At 46.5% G+C, this 17,161-nt stretch overlaps 1 protein-coding gene across 1 annotated transcript in view; it reads right to left on the minus strand.

Moving 5' to 3' along the window:
- Nucleotides 1–683: 683 nt before the first annotated feature.
- LOC119441786 (uncharacterized) overlaps nucleotides 684–17,161 on the minus strand; it is a 33,768-nt gene continuing 17,290 nt past the window's right edge. The window contains exons 2-5 of the mRNA XM_037706402.2: nucleotides 16,743–16,894; nucleotides 9,317–9,384; nucleotides 2,400–2,486; nucleotides 684–1,029 (exon numbers count right to left, since the gene is read on the minus strand). Of these exons, the coding sequence (XP_037562330.1) occupies nucleotides 887–1,029; nucleotides 2,400–2,486; nucleotides 9,317–9,384; nucleotides 16,743–16,894 (450 nt within the window). The 3' untranslated portion in view covers nucleotides 684–886. The remainder of the gene's footprint in view (nucleotides 1,030–2,399; nucleotides 2,487–9,316; nucleotides 9,385–16,742; nucleotides 16,895–17,161) is intronic.

Consider the following 17,161-nt stretch of genomic DNA (forward strand, 5'->3'; position numbering starts at 1 on the left):
AAATAGGCACTTGGTGCCGCAGCTAAACGTCACCTCCCTTCCCTCCCCCTGCCCCCCCCCCCCCTAAGGCCTTTCGCACGTCAGAAGAAGGCGCGTTTGCTCTACATATATGGTGTTTGTAGAGGAGGAAAGAGACGCCTACTTCTGCAGCACTTAAGGGAGCACAGCGCAGAACGCGCGTTTGTTCTCCGCCGTGCGTTCACTCCCCGTGAAAGCGCGCGTCCCTCGCGCCCTTTCACTCGCACATACAGCGTTCGGCGCGCAGCGACGATTTCATCTCCATTGACGTCATACGGAACCTCACGGCGACGGCGACGGCGATGCCGACGGCAGAAATCTGCTTTTGAGTGTCCATATAATTGCTATCGCAATAAAAGGAAGACTTGTAAAACGTCCGGGCTTGGTGGTACGGGACCTGCGTCATCGAGCACAGCTGCCCGATGCTGTAGTCGCTCGGCCACTATTTCGAACTGGATTACGAGGGATTAACATTCTGATTTGCCAGGCACCGGCGCGCCACCAACGTAATTATGCGCTGTTGCAAAAACGTAGGCACCAGAATTCCAAGAAGAACATGATGCTTCATAAAAGATACTTTACGGCTTTTTATACCTTCCTCGGAGTGCTCGTCTATGCTCTAGTGTGCAACGTACCACTAAGAAAAACTCCCGTTTCCAGTGAGCTGCGTTTTCATCAGCAATTTTATTGTTGAAATTTCCGAAAGTTTGCTCCCTCCACACCATCAATCAAAATTGTGCGTATAGTTGTTGCTTTGCAGCATTGTGCTATACGCCCTGTCAACGTGAGAAATCTATTTTAGATAGGAGTAACGTAGTGACATGCTCTAGTGTAAAAATGAGCTCCATGTGTCATTGTTATAGCAATCCTACAATCCACTGACTTCGAAGAAAGGGCTACAGGTCTCATCGTCAAATGTTTGTTTAGCGTTCTCGCAGCTGCCGTCATATTCGTCTATGCAACGCTGCGGAACGTTGTTCTTCACTTCCCAAGAAATCCATAACATGCATTCTGTGGAGGAAAAAAACGCGATTATAACATCAGATTATACAAAATAGCTTGCGCAGTAATAAACAGCAACACAACAACAAATTAAGGTTTTTTTGTTGTTTTTCAGCCGTAGAAATCGATCTAAAAAATCAGGCAATGTTTCTCTATTTCGCATTTTTATGAGTAAACAAGAGTAACCTTTAACCTAGAAGGACATTGCTATATTGCTGCAAATATTGCAAGTTCAATTCGGCTGACTGCGTTTGAAACGCCCGCCGAATTAGTGGGAAGGTTTTTCCAAAGATCACGTTCTTATCGCGTTTACTGCGGCTCCGAAATGGTGCCGAAAACCCAAGCAATCTCGCAGTTCACATATCCAACACAAAATCTCGTGGCATTGGTTCCGTGGAAGGAAGTGCTATTCTACTGAAGTATTCATTTACGATGCAGTCGCAGTGGAGTTCAGCAATTATACTTTAGACTGTTGTGAGAGTAAGAATTGTGCTGAGGTCGTTAGTAAGCAGGCGTCCCGAAAGCTTGACTTTTTGTGGCTACTGCACTACCAAACGTTATCAGACATAAAGCTGGCCTTCCTGGAGAAAACAGTAGTTCTTGTAACAAAAGTAGTCGCTGGGCATATCTTGTTCACACGTCAAAAAGACATAACAGACAAATTAAGGTGATCAGCTGAGGATAAGAACATATAGAGATAAAAGCTTCTCCTGTGTGCTTCTGCGTGATCGGTACAGTGCACGTTGATATCGATTGGCTGCGAAGTACTTGTCCGCCGGTTGTCGACGTTTCTCGCAGGTAATAATTCTACTGCTTCTGGCACCGTCGTGAAAACAGCGAGTATTATCTTTATTTCAAGTTACCAGGTAGTCCATGTCAATATAGCCCATAATGTTTTTACGACAGTATCTGTGTAATGTGTTAGAATTCCTGGCACCCTGCAGCAAGTAATACTAATATACTTTCATATATTTTACCCCCGAATACTACACGTTTACCAACAAGTCGCTCGTTGTGCCGTCGTCGGCATTGTCGTCCTCGCACCATTTATTTCTCTGTGAAACTACCCACAGCTATGCACCTGATAACTTCATGCGGTTCAATCAAGCAGACATAGTCGATTCTGGGTAATCCAAGTGAATATAATGCTTAATTATCACTGCAGTGTAGTCGCATTTTGTATTTATTTAATGTTTGGTTTAAATGTTAAGGTAATTGCATTCATGAAATGACAGAATACATTAAACAGCGAAAGCGCCTTCCCAGCGATAATATGTGTTCCTCTGCTAGCGTTTTACTGAAATCCTAGTTGTTTGAAGAAGTGCAGTGTAACAAGTATTCCTAAGATAGTAGGTGATTGCAGTGTAGCTGTCTTTTACCTTGTGAGTTTTCGTAAGGCAAGTCCACCACGACGCAGTCCTTGTAGTCCGAGTAGAATATTGTAGCCGTTTGAAGGGGTCCGTCAACTGCACGGAGGAGGAAACGGTTAAATACCGCATTTATTCATGCAGACGGTTTTCTGCAAGCAGTTAGTGCACCTCAAACTTGGTGGCGACATTAGTCTGCTTCGCGCTGCGCCCAATGGTGGCGTTGAGTGAAGCCGAAATTTGTCGCCGCTGTCAACCGTAGACAACACTTAAACCGCTATTTGACATACCAGTACGGTGCGTTTACAAGGACATGAGAAGTTAAATAAATATTAGGTGCAACATTTTGGAGTTGCCAAAGCATTTATTGACCTATGAAGGTGCGGAGCTTGTTTATGGGCGAAGTATGAGCCCTTGGCTGCAAAAGATTCATTTCCACTTAGAGCTAAATGTGTGGCGTCTCAAACGTGCTCTTGGAACAAGGGAGCGACAACAAAGTAGTGCGAACAATTACAAGGCCATTTATTGCGCCTTTTGTACACTAATCTAGCCAGCCGAATTACGACCAATAGAGTGTGCCGATGAGGCCTGACAAATCGAGAAAGTCCGACTCCCTGCGAAAGGATATCGAACAAAGACCCATGCTGCAAACCAACGCCTTACAGGCGTTCGAACGGTGGCGCCTTCGAACGATCGTGTTCTTCCATTCCGGTCCACCGCCTCGAAGCCTTTCGCAAGACAGTTCTACGAAGCGTGTCAGCGAGCAGACGGTTATCTGCGCTCTACCGACGCCAAGCGAAAGAGGAAGAGGCTACTTCCTTTTGCGCCCGAGGAACCCTGCCGTTGGGTGACGTTGGCAGCGCAGCACTCTCGCCATCTTCTGTACTATTGAGCACAACGTTACTAGAACCAACTAAGTTTCGCAGCTCCGCACATTGGTCAGCGCAAGCATTTGGCCCAAGCCAAGCGGTGGTCGCGCGAACTAACGGCGCTGCGGTCGAGTCAGGCTAGTGCAACGTTACTAGACTAGCTTCAGTTGTAAAACTGGGCGGCGTTGCGCTGAACAGCCACCCGCCCCGGCCTTCATGGCGCTGCCGTAGCATCCAGCTTCACTTCCCCACTAGCCAGCTACGCGAACTGGCCGGACGAAACACGCGGTGCAGCGTTGGTGTATTCTGTGGTTGGTTGTTGACGGCGGATTTCAGGAAGCGTGTCATCCGCAAAATTGTAGGGATATCAACAGACGATGCCGACGTGCTGCGTTGCTGACTGCAACAAGCGCCTATCGAACGATGTCGACAGTTCGGCGCGCCACTTTCTGTGTGTTCCCAGCAATGCGACACTTCACTCGGCGTTGAACAGAGCGATTCCTCGTGCCGACCGGGAACTATCTGCGAAATCCATGGTCTGTGATTTACACTGTCATGAGCACGACATCGTAAAGTGTTTGTGCATATTATCAATGGACAGACGGTTGAGGTGCCACGAGACAAGTGGGCACTTGCCGAGGGTGCGGTGCCGCAAGTATTCCCGAACCTTCACTGTTATCTGTCGAATCAACCGGGCAAAAAAAAAAAAAACGCAAACGAAGAGAGATATTTGGTGACCTGTTCTGGGCCATCTTACAAGAGCTGTCAGAGAATACGCTGAGTCGTTTAGGGTGACCCTTGCGCTTTCTGGAACTGAGTGCACGCATCACTAAATTTTTAACAGCGGAGCTGTTTAAGGTTTTTGCTTCCCCGCGTAGTGTTCGCAAAAACTCGCCTAGAGATGACGTCTCTGCGCACAGCTGCGCCTCGCATCACCTTGCGATAGCCAATCAATAGCTAATCGATAATCGATTATCCATTGATTGATAATAAACAATAAATTCCGGAAAATGCTGGGGATGGCTTGGTAGTGCTTAGTCTAGCCCAAATACGCGGCCAATACCTTGCGATAGCTAATCGATCAATAAGAAATTCCGGAAAATGCTGCGGATGACTTGGTAGTGATTAGCCTAGCCCAAATACGTGGCCAATACCTTGCTATAGCCAATCAATAGGTAATCGATCAATAATCAATAAATTCTGGAAAAGCATAAGCCGTAAGGCCAGGAACAGCTAGGTGCCGATCAGCTCCGCTGTTTCTTTAGCTTTCTTTCTTTCTTTAGCTTCTTCAGCGGCGGGGATCCAGTCTTGAAGTAAAGGCAGCGAGGAAACGTGCCAAGCGGCAGTAGGTGGAGTTGGTTTCCACGTAGGCCCAAATCATTTGCGTAGATTATGTCCCTTCTGACAGTTTAAGTCTTAGCTATATATATGGACATACAGTTGTTTCTTTACTTCGTTTTCTTTAATAAAGCATTCATTGGTTTACAAGAAAGTTGTGCTATTATTTTTGTGGATAACAAATTTGGTCTTGCTAGCTGGCGTATAACTGCCCCAGACCAAAGCATTAAGCAAGTAATAACAGCGAGGAAACGTGCCAAGCTGCTGTATGGGAAAAGTAAACTGCGTGAAAGGTTTAGGTGGCAGGAGGAAACACACAACACTTAAAAACGCAGCTTCTGCGCTTCGTCGTATGCGTTTCTTCCTATCGTGCAGTTTACTCTTTGTTCAGTATTACCAACTAGCCCGATATACCTTATTGCTGTAGGTGGATACCGCTTTCGCATGGTATCACTAATTCGGACTATACGGAGAACGCCAGCGAGCGTGAAACACGCGCAAGCTGCCCGTCCGCACGAGCTCAAGGCTACGGCGAGGCGTCTGCAGTGGAGCGCGATGGAACGGCGGCGCCATCTGGCGGCTTGCCAAGGAGTGGCGACAGAAGCGGTAAGCGCACGGGCAGAGAGTTTTACAACTGAAGCTGGTCTATTAACGTTCGGTATTGGTTGGCCGCGTCGGCGGCCGCTGCAGCGGCACGGCACGGCAGCTTGGTATTGGACACGCGTTCGCTCGTCTGCGTCGATTTATTGTTCCACTGAAAAGTTATATTGCCTTCGTAATAAGAGTTCATGGTTTTCACTATGAGTGGCAGCTTCGCAAGCGCAGTATGAATCCTAAGGGCGACTCAACGCTTCGATTTCAACGGCGATGCTATACTGAGAAGCTAATACGACATCAATTGTGACTGACTGTGCTCGCCACATAAGGCAGTTCATAATCGATTATGCGGGAGGGGGATAAAAGCTGGATAGCTAATGAGGGAAGACACACAAAAAAGAAACTACCAGATAGCGTGAAAAAGCTTTAAAAATTATTGGTTATTCGGCCATCTGCAAATGGAGATTCCCTTACTTCCTATACATGGTGTCCCAACTACAATGCAGCAAGATTTAAAAATATGCAAATGCCACGGTGCTGGACAGAACCAAGGTAATGTTGTTTGCCGTGCTTGGAGCTACTCAGGAGGAGGAGGAATAAACTTTATTTAGGGAAATGAGCAGACGATCAAATCGTCCGAGGTGGGCGGCTGGAGCTACTCAGATTAATTTTTTTTGAAGTCCGCCTAAATTCATAATTAGTCTCAATTAGTTATTGAACTTCTCAAATAATATAATTTGCTGTGATAACTTCATGCGCATGTCGGCGCAACAGTTCGACTCCCTTGGAAACCTAGTGAGACCACTCATCTGCGGCCATCGATTTCCTCGGCGGAGCGTCTTGCTGACGTTGTTTGTCCCTGTACGTTTTCAGACGCTGGTCAAAAAGCACGGGTAGCTGACGCACTTCTTCAATTAACAAGTCGTCGCTTGCCAGTGAATCCATTTTGCGCAATTTTACACTGCACACAAACGCACAGAGAATAAACCAGACGAAATAGAAACAGTTTCGCCAAGGCTCACTGCACTAATTTTCACGAACTTAAGGGCAAACAACACAGACAACAAATCGTGCGCACGGAAGGGCGGAATGGCACATCCCGCGCCCGAAGCTGCCTGCAGACGATAGGCCGGAAGTCTCGTCACCGGTTGTTGATTACCAAAAGCATATCGGTCATTGGCTGTGTCGTAACGGTCGTAATATCACAGTCGTGAAAGTTGCTGACCCTTCAACACTCTCACTCGCGATTTATGCGTGAATTGCGCAGCTTGGTACCTTTACAATCGCAGCCTGAACTAGACGCATACGCTTGTTGCGCTTCGGCTTATGCATGTTATGAAAAATCGGCGCCTTACGAACGTAGTGTGAACGTAGAATTGCACAAAAGCTGCAGACATGACAGCTCCGGATTGGTTTTCGAATATACTGGTAAACCTAACTATGTTAGGCGGAAATTCAAACACGAACCCCTTTCCCAGCTGTCGTTTTTTTGGGGGGGGGTCAGCGTAGAGCACTGCACGGGCCGATTTTTTCAGCCCGGGCCTTGCCCGGGCCCGTTATTACGTTGGGCTGCTCGCCCGAGCCATACCAAAAGTTTTATCGCGAGACCCGGGCCCGGGCCTACGTTACCCGCCCGGCCCGGCCCGCCACCCCTTTCTCTTAGGCCTGAGCCCGGCCCGAGCCCGGCTCGAAACCGGCCCGAACCCGGCCCAAGACCGAAAAAGACACCACCAGAAAGTCCAAGCCCGGCCCGGGCCCACGTCAAAAAACTCGAGCCCGGCCTGGGCCCGGGTTGAAAAGCACATGCCGTGCCCGTGCCCGGCCCGAACCCGTGAAAAAACTGCTAATCGAAGTCACTGGATGCCACGGATTCACGATCAAACACTTAACCGCCAAAACGGCAAACATGATCCGACTCATCCACAGTGTCTCGGGGCTCAAGAAGGGTCTTTGCGAAGATAACCCTCTGCGCGTATACCACGCGTTCCTTATCATCATCATCATCATCGATGATGATGATGATGATGATGACGCGTTCCTTATAAGCCACATTAATTCCCTCGCCCCTGCCCACAGCTGGACGAAAAAAGAAATGACGAAACTAAACACACTCATGCGCAAGAGCATTAAACAGGTCTTAAACATTCCACAAGGAGCAAGTACAGCAAAGGTTGATCAGCTAGGCATGCACAACAACATCGACGAAGTGATCGAGGCTCAGACTATGGCGCTAATACTCCGCTTATCTTCGTCCAAAGCCTGTAGACTAATCTTAAACGAATCTAATGTCTCCCCATCTCCCTATCTCGAGCACGCGGTTACCTTTCCGAGCGAAATTAGAGACAGCTACAAAGTATAACCGTTTCCCAGAAACGTCCACCCACAACACAACGTGGTTAGGCGCCGGTCCTGCGCCCGCGCGATTCTCGACCACACCGATGCGGATCGTAAAGCTACAGCATTTGTGGACGCGGCCCAGTAGGCAACACATCGACTTTTGCGATAGCAGTCGTGGACGGCAACGGAACGCAACGATCATCCGAATCGGTTAAAACGACGACCATGGCGCTGAAGTAGAACAGATAGCCGTAGCCATCGCCATGGCAGACCCCACATTTACCCATGTCCTCACAGACTCGCGTGACGCAATTCGGGTCTACAAAAGCGGCAACGTATCTAAAGATGTAGCGAGCTCATACTATTAGCGAGCTCAAAAGAGAGCAAACAATGCCTCTCCTGGTTCGCCGCTCACATGGCGAAAAACATTCACCCGCAAAATGAAACGGCCCACGACCATGCGCGACAACTTGCCCGCCGCGATTGTCCCACGGGCTGCGAGGGGCTGGACATTCAGTTTAATGACCCGCTACTCAATTACCACGAAATTACCTCACACTATCGAAAAGGCAGAATCAAATACCCGCTCCCGCACGCCTAACTCGAATGCGCGCAGGCGGCCGCGTTTCGAATGCTACAAACGGACTCGTATCCGTCACGAGGCCTACTAAGTCACTACAACCCAGAGATCCCTGCAAATTGCCCAGACTGCTCAGAACTTTATTGCTCACTCTCGCACATGCTCTGGCAATGTACCGGGCTACCAAAGCGCCCTCTCTCCAGTGAGGCCGAATGGGAAGAAGCCCTCAAAAGTCCGGACCTCAAACTCCAACTCATGGCCGTCCAGAGGGCCCAAGGACTGGCGGAGCGTCACCACGTTCCCGTCCCGACTTGGGCGTCGCCAACGGTTTCGCCCAGAAGAGCTCCCCGAGTGGAATCTCCAACGGATTAAAATTCCTCAGGACCTCAATAAAGTTCTTATTGTTCTTACTGTATTTTGAAAGTAAGGTCAGAAGAGACAGGCCGATGCAAGATATCCAGCTGCAGTGGCGCCAGACATATGGTTCAAAGCAAATGAAATGTATGTCTACGGTTCACATATGATGAGAGCTGTCTATACAAGCTGGAGACGAAGCGCTAGGTGGTTTGGAATGAAGCCCACTTCCAGTTCCCTGCTTTGAGTTTTTCTCCTATTGCTGAAAGCCTTTCCGTAAAATATTTTTTCGTTATGTTCATTATGCTTATTCTATTCACATTTAGATAGAAAATAAATATTTTTTCTGGTATTTATACGTCTCGCCCTTCAAAAGTTAATGCGGCATCATCACCGAGATTTCAGTAGGCACTCGCAACCCGAATTAAACATGCCGCTTGAGTAAAAAATCAACCTTTGAGCGTAACATTTGCACGAAAACATGGTTTAGGACATACAACATAGTTTATTTGGTTTTACAAGACCCCACCGGCTCCGTAAAACGTTATCAGGAAACAAAAGGAGACAGCCAACCGAGGAAACAAAGCATTCTTCTAAGCATAGCCCTACTTGCTTGGATCTTTCACTAAATAATCTCTCAATTTCGCAAGTTTGGTACATTTATGACCGGTTTCTTTCAGTTCTGCTAAGCGGAACGTTGACCTTTCGTGATAAATTCGCCTTTTCGTTATAGGTATCCTTAATGATTTACTCTGGCGCTATTTAGACAACACAACTTTTGTTGTTTTCGTTCTTTAGAATAACAGAAACGAGAAACATAATGCGTTTCTTCATGACCGCATCCAGATATTCACCATTTTGGTCCTTCAAGAGAAGCTGGCCTGGGCCGTCGCCAGGACGGACGTAGTAGGTAATATTTCGCCTGCAAAGATCAGAAAAAACTTGATATTAAAAGACATGCATACAGATAATTGGATTTCGGGCTTATATGTTCATTTATCTACCAGACAGCGCATGACGATCTTTTTGCAAAACTTACAACTTTGAAGTTTCAGTAAAAAATAAAGGGGTCGATTGTACCTCAAGTACAGAAAACATGAATCAGTTCGCCACAATCCAGAGTACTCCTAAAGGGTTACTGAACCACCTTTGTTAAAAGCCCCAAACGCAAAGGAACGGTAATAGTGCCTAGTATGCTTTATTGGCATCCTATTTGAAACAGGGCGGTGACAGATAGTCACCTAACCTGCTTGCGTTACTCAGGTATGCTATATATGGCTTTTACTCTAGCATTTTTGTATACATCTTTTCCTGTTCCTCGAAACGTCTCTATCTACCTTGTGCCGCTACCTATTCCTGTAACGGATCCGGTCGTGTGAATCTTTTCCCTGGTTTTTTACACCAATACTCTAAACGTATATTGTTTATCTCGACTGCTGACTGGTTAATGCTTCCATCCAGTTTAAATCCAAGTGCTTTTGATAGGTGTGCGTTACCTACGGGCCTCACTGGTTGAGGCCCTTCACATCTCATTAAGGTATGCTAAGTGGTCCCCATATTTCCGTTGCAGCGTACACAGTACCAAGTCACTGCGGAATACTGTGGAATCATTGGCAATGAACGTGCTATTCAAGCTGCTCGTTCAGCTCATGAAGAAGACAACTGCCTATCGATCCCGCTGTCTAGGGCAGATTCTGCAAGGATGCTCCGCCTACTTGCACGCCAATGCACTTGTTCAGACAGGAATAAACCACATTTTATGCACCCCCGATTATACACCTTGGATCCAACCTTAAGCCTTCGACTTCCACCAAGACTTGCCCGAAGAGATGCGACCCTTCTGTGCAGGCTATAGTTGGGCGACGCGTTCTCCAATGCCTACGCGCTCCGCATAGGAATGGCCAACAGTGCAGCATGTGACAATTGTGGAGACGCGGAAACGATTCGTCATGTTTTTTGTCAGGGCCCACAATACAGCGTGCAGAGACAATCGCTTTCCGTCGTGCTGAACCAGTTGGACGACCAGCCTTTATCGGAACAAAGAATTCGACAACGATCGACGCGTCTCAACATCGCATTCGAAGGCCGTGCAAGCGCTCCTGCGCTTCCTGAAGTCCGCTGGCCTTTGTGAACGTCTGTGATCAGAACGCCTCTTGTGTTACCTATACCTGTGTCTGTTTTTTGTTTGTTTTTTCGCTCTCTCTCTCTCTCTTTGCACTCTCTCCAATCCTTTTATCCCCCACCCCACTGTAGGGTAGCAAACAGGAAACTCCTGGTTAGCCTCCCTGCCTTTCCTCTCTCGCTTGCTCGCTCTCTTTACTCCGGTATGTTTTGGTCCTTAGGCAACCAGCTCGAGCCTCAAATAGCAGGGCACTTCCCTTAGTGTTATCGTGCAGAATTTGCCGTCTAATTTTTTCGTTATCCTTCTTGTACATCTCCATGGTTTCTTTGTTTTCTTTCCTTGCATCTAATTCACTGTATCTGTTACTCTAACGTTGTTTTTAATGACTCCAGGTTGTCTATTTAAACCTTCAATTACCCTGAACTTGGTTGCCAACTTTCTTGACCTCTTCCACCATTATGTCCGCGTTTTTCAGGTACGTATACTTGTGCACTTTAGCCACCCATTAGTTTTGTCATCGCCCCGGCGGCATCGTCATCGCCACTAGCGGCAGCTACGTGCAACAGAATTCCAGGTAAGCGGAGCACTATGTAGTCGTTACTATCTATCTATGCGGCCAACGTGACCACGTGACCTGGTCCTCATCGTAGTCATCGCGTGGTCTTCGTCGCGTCAGACACCTACCGACGCGGCGGTTGCACTTTGGTTTGTTTTGTGGTGGCAGCTATGGACTTCACAATGTTCCACAGTAAGAAAGCCTTTTTTTCACTCGCGTAGAGAGGTTTTCTTATGACGGGACATTAAATATTAACCGTAGCAAACCGTGCGTTAATTACAATACACATTCCGTGTTACTTTAGCTTCGGTGTTGGTGGCACGCTGCCGTGGCCAAGTTCTGGCGAAAAACGTAACAGACTTGATGCCCACTTTGAAGTTTTGGCGACGCCTTCATACAGCTACCGCTCACGATGTTTAATTTATAACCTCGATAGTGTTTGTGCGATGTACATAAGTTACGACTTCTTTAGCCGCATAACACTGTTTGTCGCTCCCGCGTAGTTGGCGTACCTGCAGTATAACGTCATGTTGACATCGGCGCGCTCCTTTTTTTTTGTATCAGAATGTTTCGTGCGTTAGCTTTACGGTTAATCCACTGGCTACTTCTAATGCAGTGTAATTTCGGATGCACCATGCGCGATCAATATTTTCATCCTGATTTTTCCCAACGACCTGCAAACAACACAGTCTATTTTGACCATGCAAGCACTGCGGACATGAACGGTCGTTTAACGTAGGTATCCCCATTCACTAGAGCAATGTTTAAGGTAACGCATCCACTGCGCACTCGAGCTACTTGAGCTTATGTGCCTGCTATTCTTGGTATTATTTGCATGTTATTATTAGGCCTTACTCACCGCGCTACATGCTCGGCCGGAGGCTGCTCTGTGTTGTGGATATATATATATATATATATATATATATATATATATATATACCACGATTACTATGAAATGCCGTGTGACAGAAAATTTTAAATATCTTTGTTAGTGAAACATGGTGGGCGGATGACGAAATGCGTTGTACTGACATGCTGGTAGTCGGCATGCTATTACTTCCTCCGTGATGTTTCCTATATAGCAAATGTCACAATATAGATCGTCAGCAAGTTGCTCATTCCTGTGTGCTAGTTCCTGTTGATCAATCACCTTTGGTTGCGTGAGATATATACGCAACCTCGTGTTCTTTATTTATAATAGGATGGGTCTTCATACTTACGTACTGAAAAATCGATAATTAAAGAGGGGGGGGGGGCGGTATAACCAGCGTCGTCTACAAAGTTGGTGCCTAGCGCTAATGTTTCTGCTGTTTTTTACGGAAGTGTTAATAAATTTTGCTGCATATGGGGAGTGTAGTTCGACATGATATAATTCAAATCCTCGAAATCAGGATCTCCGCAGCAAGACGCGGACCAAATCGCCGGCTTTCGTCTTTAGTACCATGTTTTTTTTTATATTGTACATACATTTTGTAAACTGACTATAAGTTTCTACTGCTCTACTTAATATGACCAATTCGAACATGCGAACATTCCTTGCATGAAAACTAGTAAATGACTTGGCTGATTAGGTTTTTCTATAGAAATTATTATCTAGTTCGTTTCATGGACTGAATGCTGTAGGCGGATTGGTGCTTATGAGCTCGCAGGTGATTTCCACTACAAATGAACAATGAAGTTCCTAACAATTTTAACTTTTTCGTGAACAATCTTTACATGAAATTGCTCTAGTATCTGTGCAAGAAGCCCGCCATTGCTGTAAAAGTGCTATTTGAGAAAATGCCTGTTACACCAATATATTTTGCCACTACTTTAAGTTATCCTTATACTGGTGCTAATTTGACCATTCTTTCCGCGTGGTTGCACCTTGCGAACTTACCGGCATCAATAGGCCACCTGGAATATGTGTTCTGGAGTGTCCAGTTATGAAGTTAATGAAACTAAGCGTCGCTGCCTCGACGACCTCATCTCACGCAAAAAAAAAACAACGTTTGCCTTTTGCAAACCGAATTTTAGGTATCCTATTTAAAAACTATCACATACATTCATACGAGTTAGTACATGCTACACACTAAGATGATTAACCTTGCCAGGCATTGATTATATGGATCCCACGGCCGGTCGGTTCTTCCTTTATGTTTATTTATTTTTTGTTTGATATACTATTAAAAGCTGTTTCTTGCTCTATTTATAGCGTTTATTAGAACCACTGGCCATGATTCTGAGAGAGACAGGGCTATCCACAGTTCTTTCCAAAGTGGACTAATCGAATGGTAAGCACTCTCTAATTTTGTTATCACAACACTGCTAGCAGGGTTCATTCCGATATTCATTTAAAGGCCAACTGATTTCTTTTCCTCGCGCTGGTCTGCTATGACATTTGTACTGCCTTGTAGCAGCAGAGGAGTGTGCGCAGGCATATGATAAATTTTACTCGGCTTAAGCTGCTGTAGAGGTAACGCGGTGTGAATTGAGGACATGTTGGATTATGGGACAATCGCTGTTACAGCGTAAGCTGTTATGGGTTCATTCCAATAGCCGTTTTGGTTCACGATGATGTCGCCGCCGGCGTTTGGCCGTAATCGCCATCGCCGGAAATGCGAAAGAAGGTATCCACTCTCCGCCGGGATCGAGCCCAGGCCCGCTGCGTCGGAGTCGGATAGCTTACCACTCAGCCACGCAAGCGCTTGCTATCAAGCAGCAGAAATATTCCCTTTAAACGCGCCCAATAGGCAGGCGCGCAGGCGCAGACGACCCTGGCCTCCGCCAGTATGGTGGCGCCATCTAGTTAAAGTGCACTAGGTTTGCGGCGCGTAACGCCATTCCTCTTTCTTTAAATCGTGCTGCGTGATAGCTGGGACGCCCTGTATATATACAAACACCTTCAGTAGGGTTGTTCAGCGGGGCGGACAATTAATGAGTTAAAATGGTGTTCGCAACTGCGTGGCAATCTGGTTTATTGTCGAATAGTTTCTGCCCTGGACCGAACTTCATTGGTCCATCGACTTGCATGTAACACCTGACGAATGTCGGTCCACCGAACAGTACTGTTGGGCAATAAAGCAAAGATTAGCGCGAAGTTGTGAAAATCATTTTAACTTATAATATATATACATACATATACATACATATATAAGAAGGAAGTAGACCTTCGGATGCGTAGTTTAATAACGTGAAAGTGCAGGCGTACGTGGAAAGGAAAAAAAATTCACTTCGATGGTCTGGCGGGGGTCCGGCCTTCATCATGAGTGCGATTTCAAGCACCCAGAACTCAATTTGCTGTGGGTGCCTGCAATATTCTTTCAAGTCACACACACACACACACACACACACACACACACACACACACACACACACACACACACACACACACACACACACACACACACACACACACACACACACACACACACACACACACACACACACACACACACACACACACACACACACACACACACACACACACACACACACACACACACACACACACACACACACACACACACACACACACACACACACACACACACATATATATATATATATATATATATATATATATATATATATATATCCGTCCTCGGATCGGAGAGCCGATTGTGCATTCTCAAGCCAACAATTAAGTTTGCGATTACGCGTAACTTAGGGGCCTTCCCAGGCACTATATGTTTTTGCTCAACAAGCGCTAGATAACTTGCCTTTCATGGTACAGTTACTCCAAGCCCCACATGGGGTGCGCAGGAGGTGCGCCATGAAAGCGTCGCTTTAAAGAAGGTGCATCAGAAGAAAAATCTATTTAAGGCCCGCTCTACAAAATTTATTCCTGGATTCTACGTGCTGGATCCACGATCTGATAATCAGGCATGTCGCAGTGGGAGACTCCGGATTGATTTTGACACCAGTGGATTCTTTAACTTGCACCCAATGCAAGGTACACGGGTGGGTTTGCATTCCACCCCCCTCGAAAATGCGGGTGTGCTGTCCGGAATTTGGTCCCGCGACCTCGCCCTTAGCAGCGCAATGCCAAAGACACGAAGCAATCACTGCAGGTAAGGCCGACTTTTGTGCTGGGTATAACGGTGCTACTGTTCTTTTGATTTAGACCATGCAAAAAATCATAGTGGTTTGTGCGTAACTGATCCTAAATGGCTCACACCTGAAAATCTGGTTACTTGGTCGGAGGTGCCGCTTATAAACGTTCTCAGACCAGTGGCTTGCCAGCGACGACATAGGAAGCACACACCTTCGGCCAGTAGAACCACGCGTGCTACCAATTCTGCCATGTATGCGGCGGACATGTCTCGCATGTCCTCCGTGGAAGTCGTTGGCACGAAGGTTAATGTTATCATACCATTGAAATTCACCTGCATGCTTCTCCAGATTGGGAATGAGCGTTTTAGCACTGTGACGCGTTTATGGAGCTTATGTAGTGTAATACCGAACAAATCCGCAGCGCAGGTGAAGCCGGCTTGCAGCATTGCTCCACGTAATTTCTGGTAAGAAACTTCTCTTATCTCATAATGTCTAAATTGCACGCCACAACGTCTTCAGTCAGGTACATTTCTTAGAGTTCTTTTAGCGATACGAGAGTCTTTAAACACATTATGAGTGGGATTCATCTCTGGATAACTTGGCCTTCTAAAATTTGCCGCGGTGTTCTTTTGGCGTTCTTAAACTTGTAATTGCCTTTCCCAATTATTGATTTAGGAACTTGTAGTTACAGAAGTAGTCGTTGTTCTTTTAAGCCCGCAGTTGACGCAGATCACGATTATAGTTGCGCCAACAAACTCAATAAAGTAGGAGATCAGTTAATAGCCAGGACTGCGAAACCTTGTTGCTAAATTCGTGTAACAGTAAGCGCATTTTACATTCGTATCGCGATAAGCAATGTCAAACCTGCATCGATGTGCGATGCTTAGGGACGGTAAATAACGAGATACAATAATACAAGTAGAACGATGACAAGTTTAATTTATCGAAACGTGCAGGTTTGCTGAAATCTGCAGATCACGAAATCACGGTTACAGTTGACTTCATCATCTGAACAAAATAGAAGAGCCATTGAAAACCAAGACTGGGAATTATTACCGCAAGATTGACGGTAAGTGCATTTTACTTTTGTATCGCGGTAAACAATGCCAAAGCTGCAGCGAAGTTTATATTTATGAAACGTGCAAGATTGCTGAAATCTGGAGAACTATTTATTGTTTTAAACCACCAAGTGAATCTGTCTGTCTTTGACATACATGCTAATCTGCGAGATGCTACATCACCCGCCGGGGTGGCTTAGTCAGCTAAGGCGTTGCGCTGCTGAGCCCGAGGTCGCGGGATCGAATCCCGGCCCCGGCGGCCGCATTTCGATGGAGGCGAAATGCAAAAACGCCCGTGTGCTTGCGTTGTAGTGCACGTTAAAGAACCCCAGGTGGTCGAAATTATTCCGGAGCCCTCCACTACGGCGTGCCTCATAATCAAAACTGGTTTTGGCACGTAAAACCCCAGAAAGAAGAAGAAGCGAGATGCTACATCTCAGGCAATCTATACCTCCTCGGTCCCCTGTTCGAGATAGCTTAATGGCGCGCCCAGTCGAAATTAAGCTTACCCTTCGTGTCCGTTTACTCCCTGGAGAAACCAAATGTATACTGCACTTGGCACGCTGGCGTCGTAATCCACTTCTGTTGTGGTTAGACAGTCAAGGTCACCGTCGTTGTCGACGTCAAAGAGTGCGAGACCTGCCCGAAAACCCTCGAAAACCTGCGAAAGAAATATATCATAGCAACGTATTATTCTTATTTGCCACAAATATATCACTCAGTTCTCAACTTTCCCACTTTCCATGGCAAGCACTTCTGACAAAAAAGGAAGACGATGACGGGGCCTGGTGCGAGCGGCAGCATTTCAACGGCTATCTCTCGGATCGATCACCTCATACTAGCCTTCTTCAGTAAAGAAGCGGACAATCATGCGTAACAGTTTTGGAGGAGGTGCGGGAAATTCCGCAACCTCCACCAAAACTGTCGT

The sequence above is a fragment of the Dermacentor silvarum genome, chromosome 2, assembly GCF_013339745.2.
Source record: "Dermacentor silvarum isolate Dsil-2018 chromosome 2, BIME_Dsil_1.4, whole genome shotgun sequence".
Lineage (NCBI taxonomy): Eukaryota > Metazoa > Arthropoda > Arachnida > Ixodida > Ixodidae > Dermacentor > Dermacentor silvarum.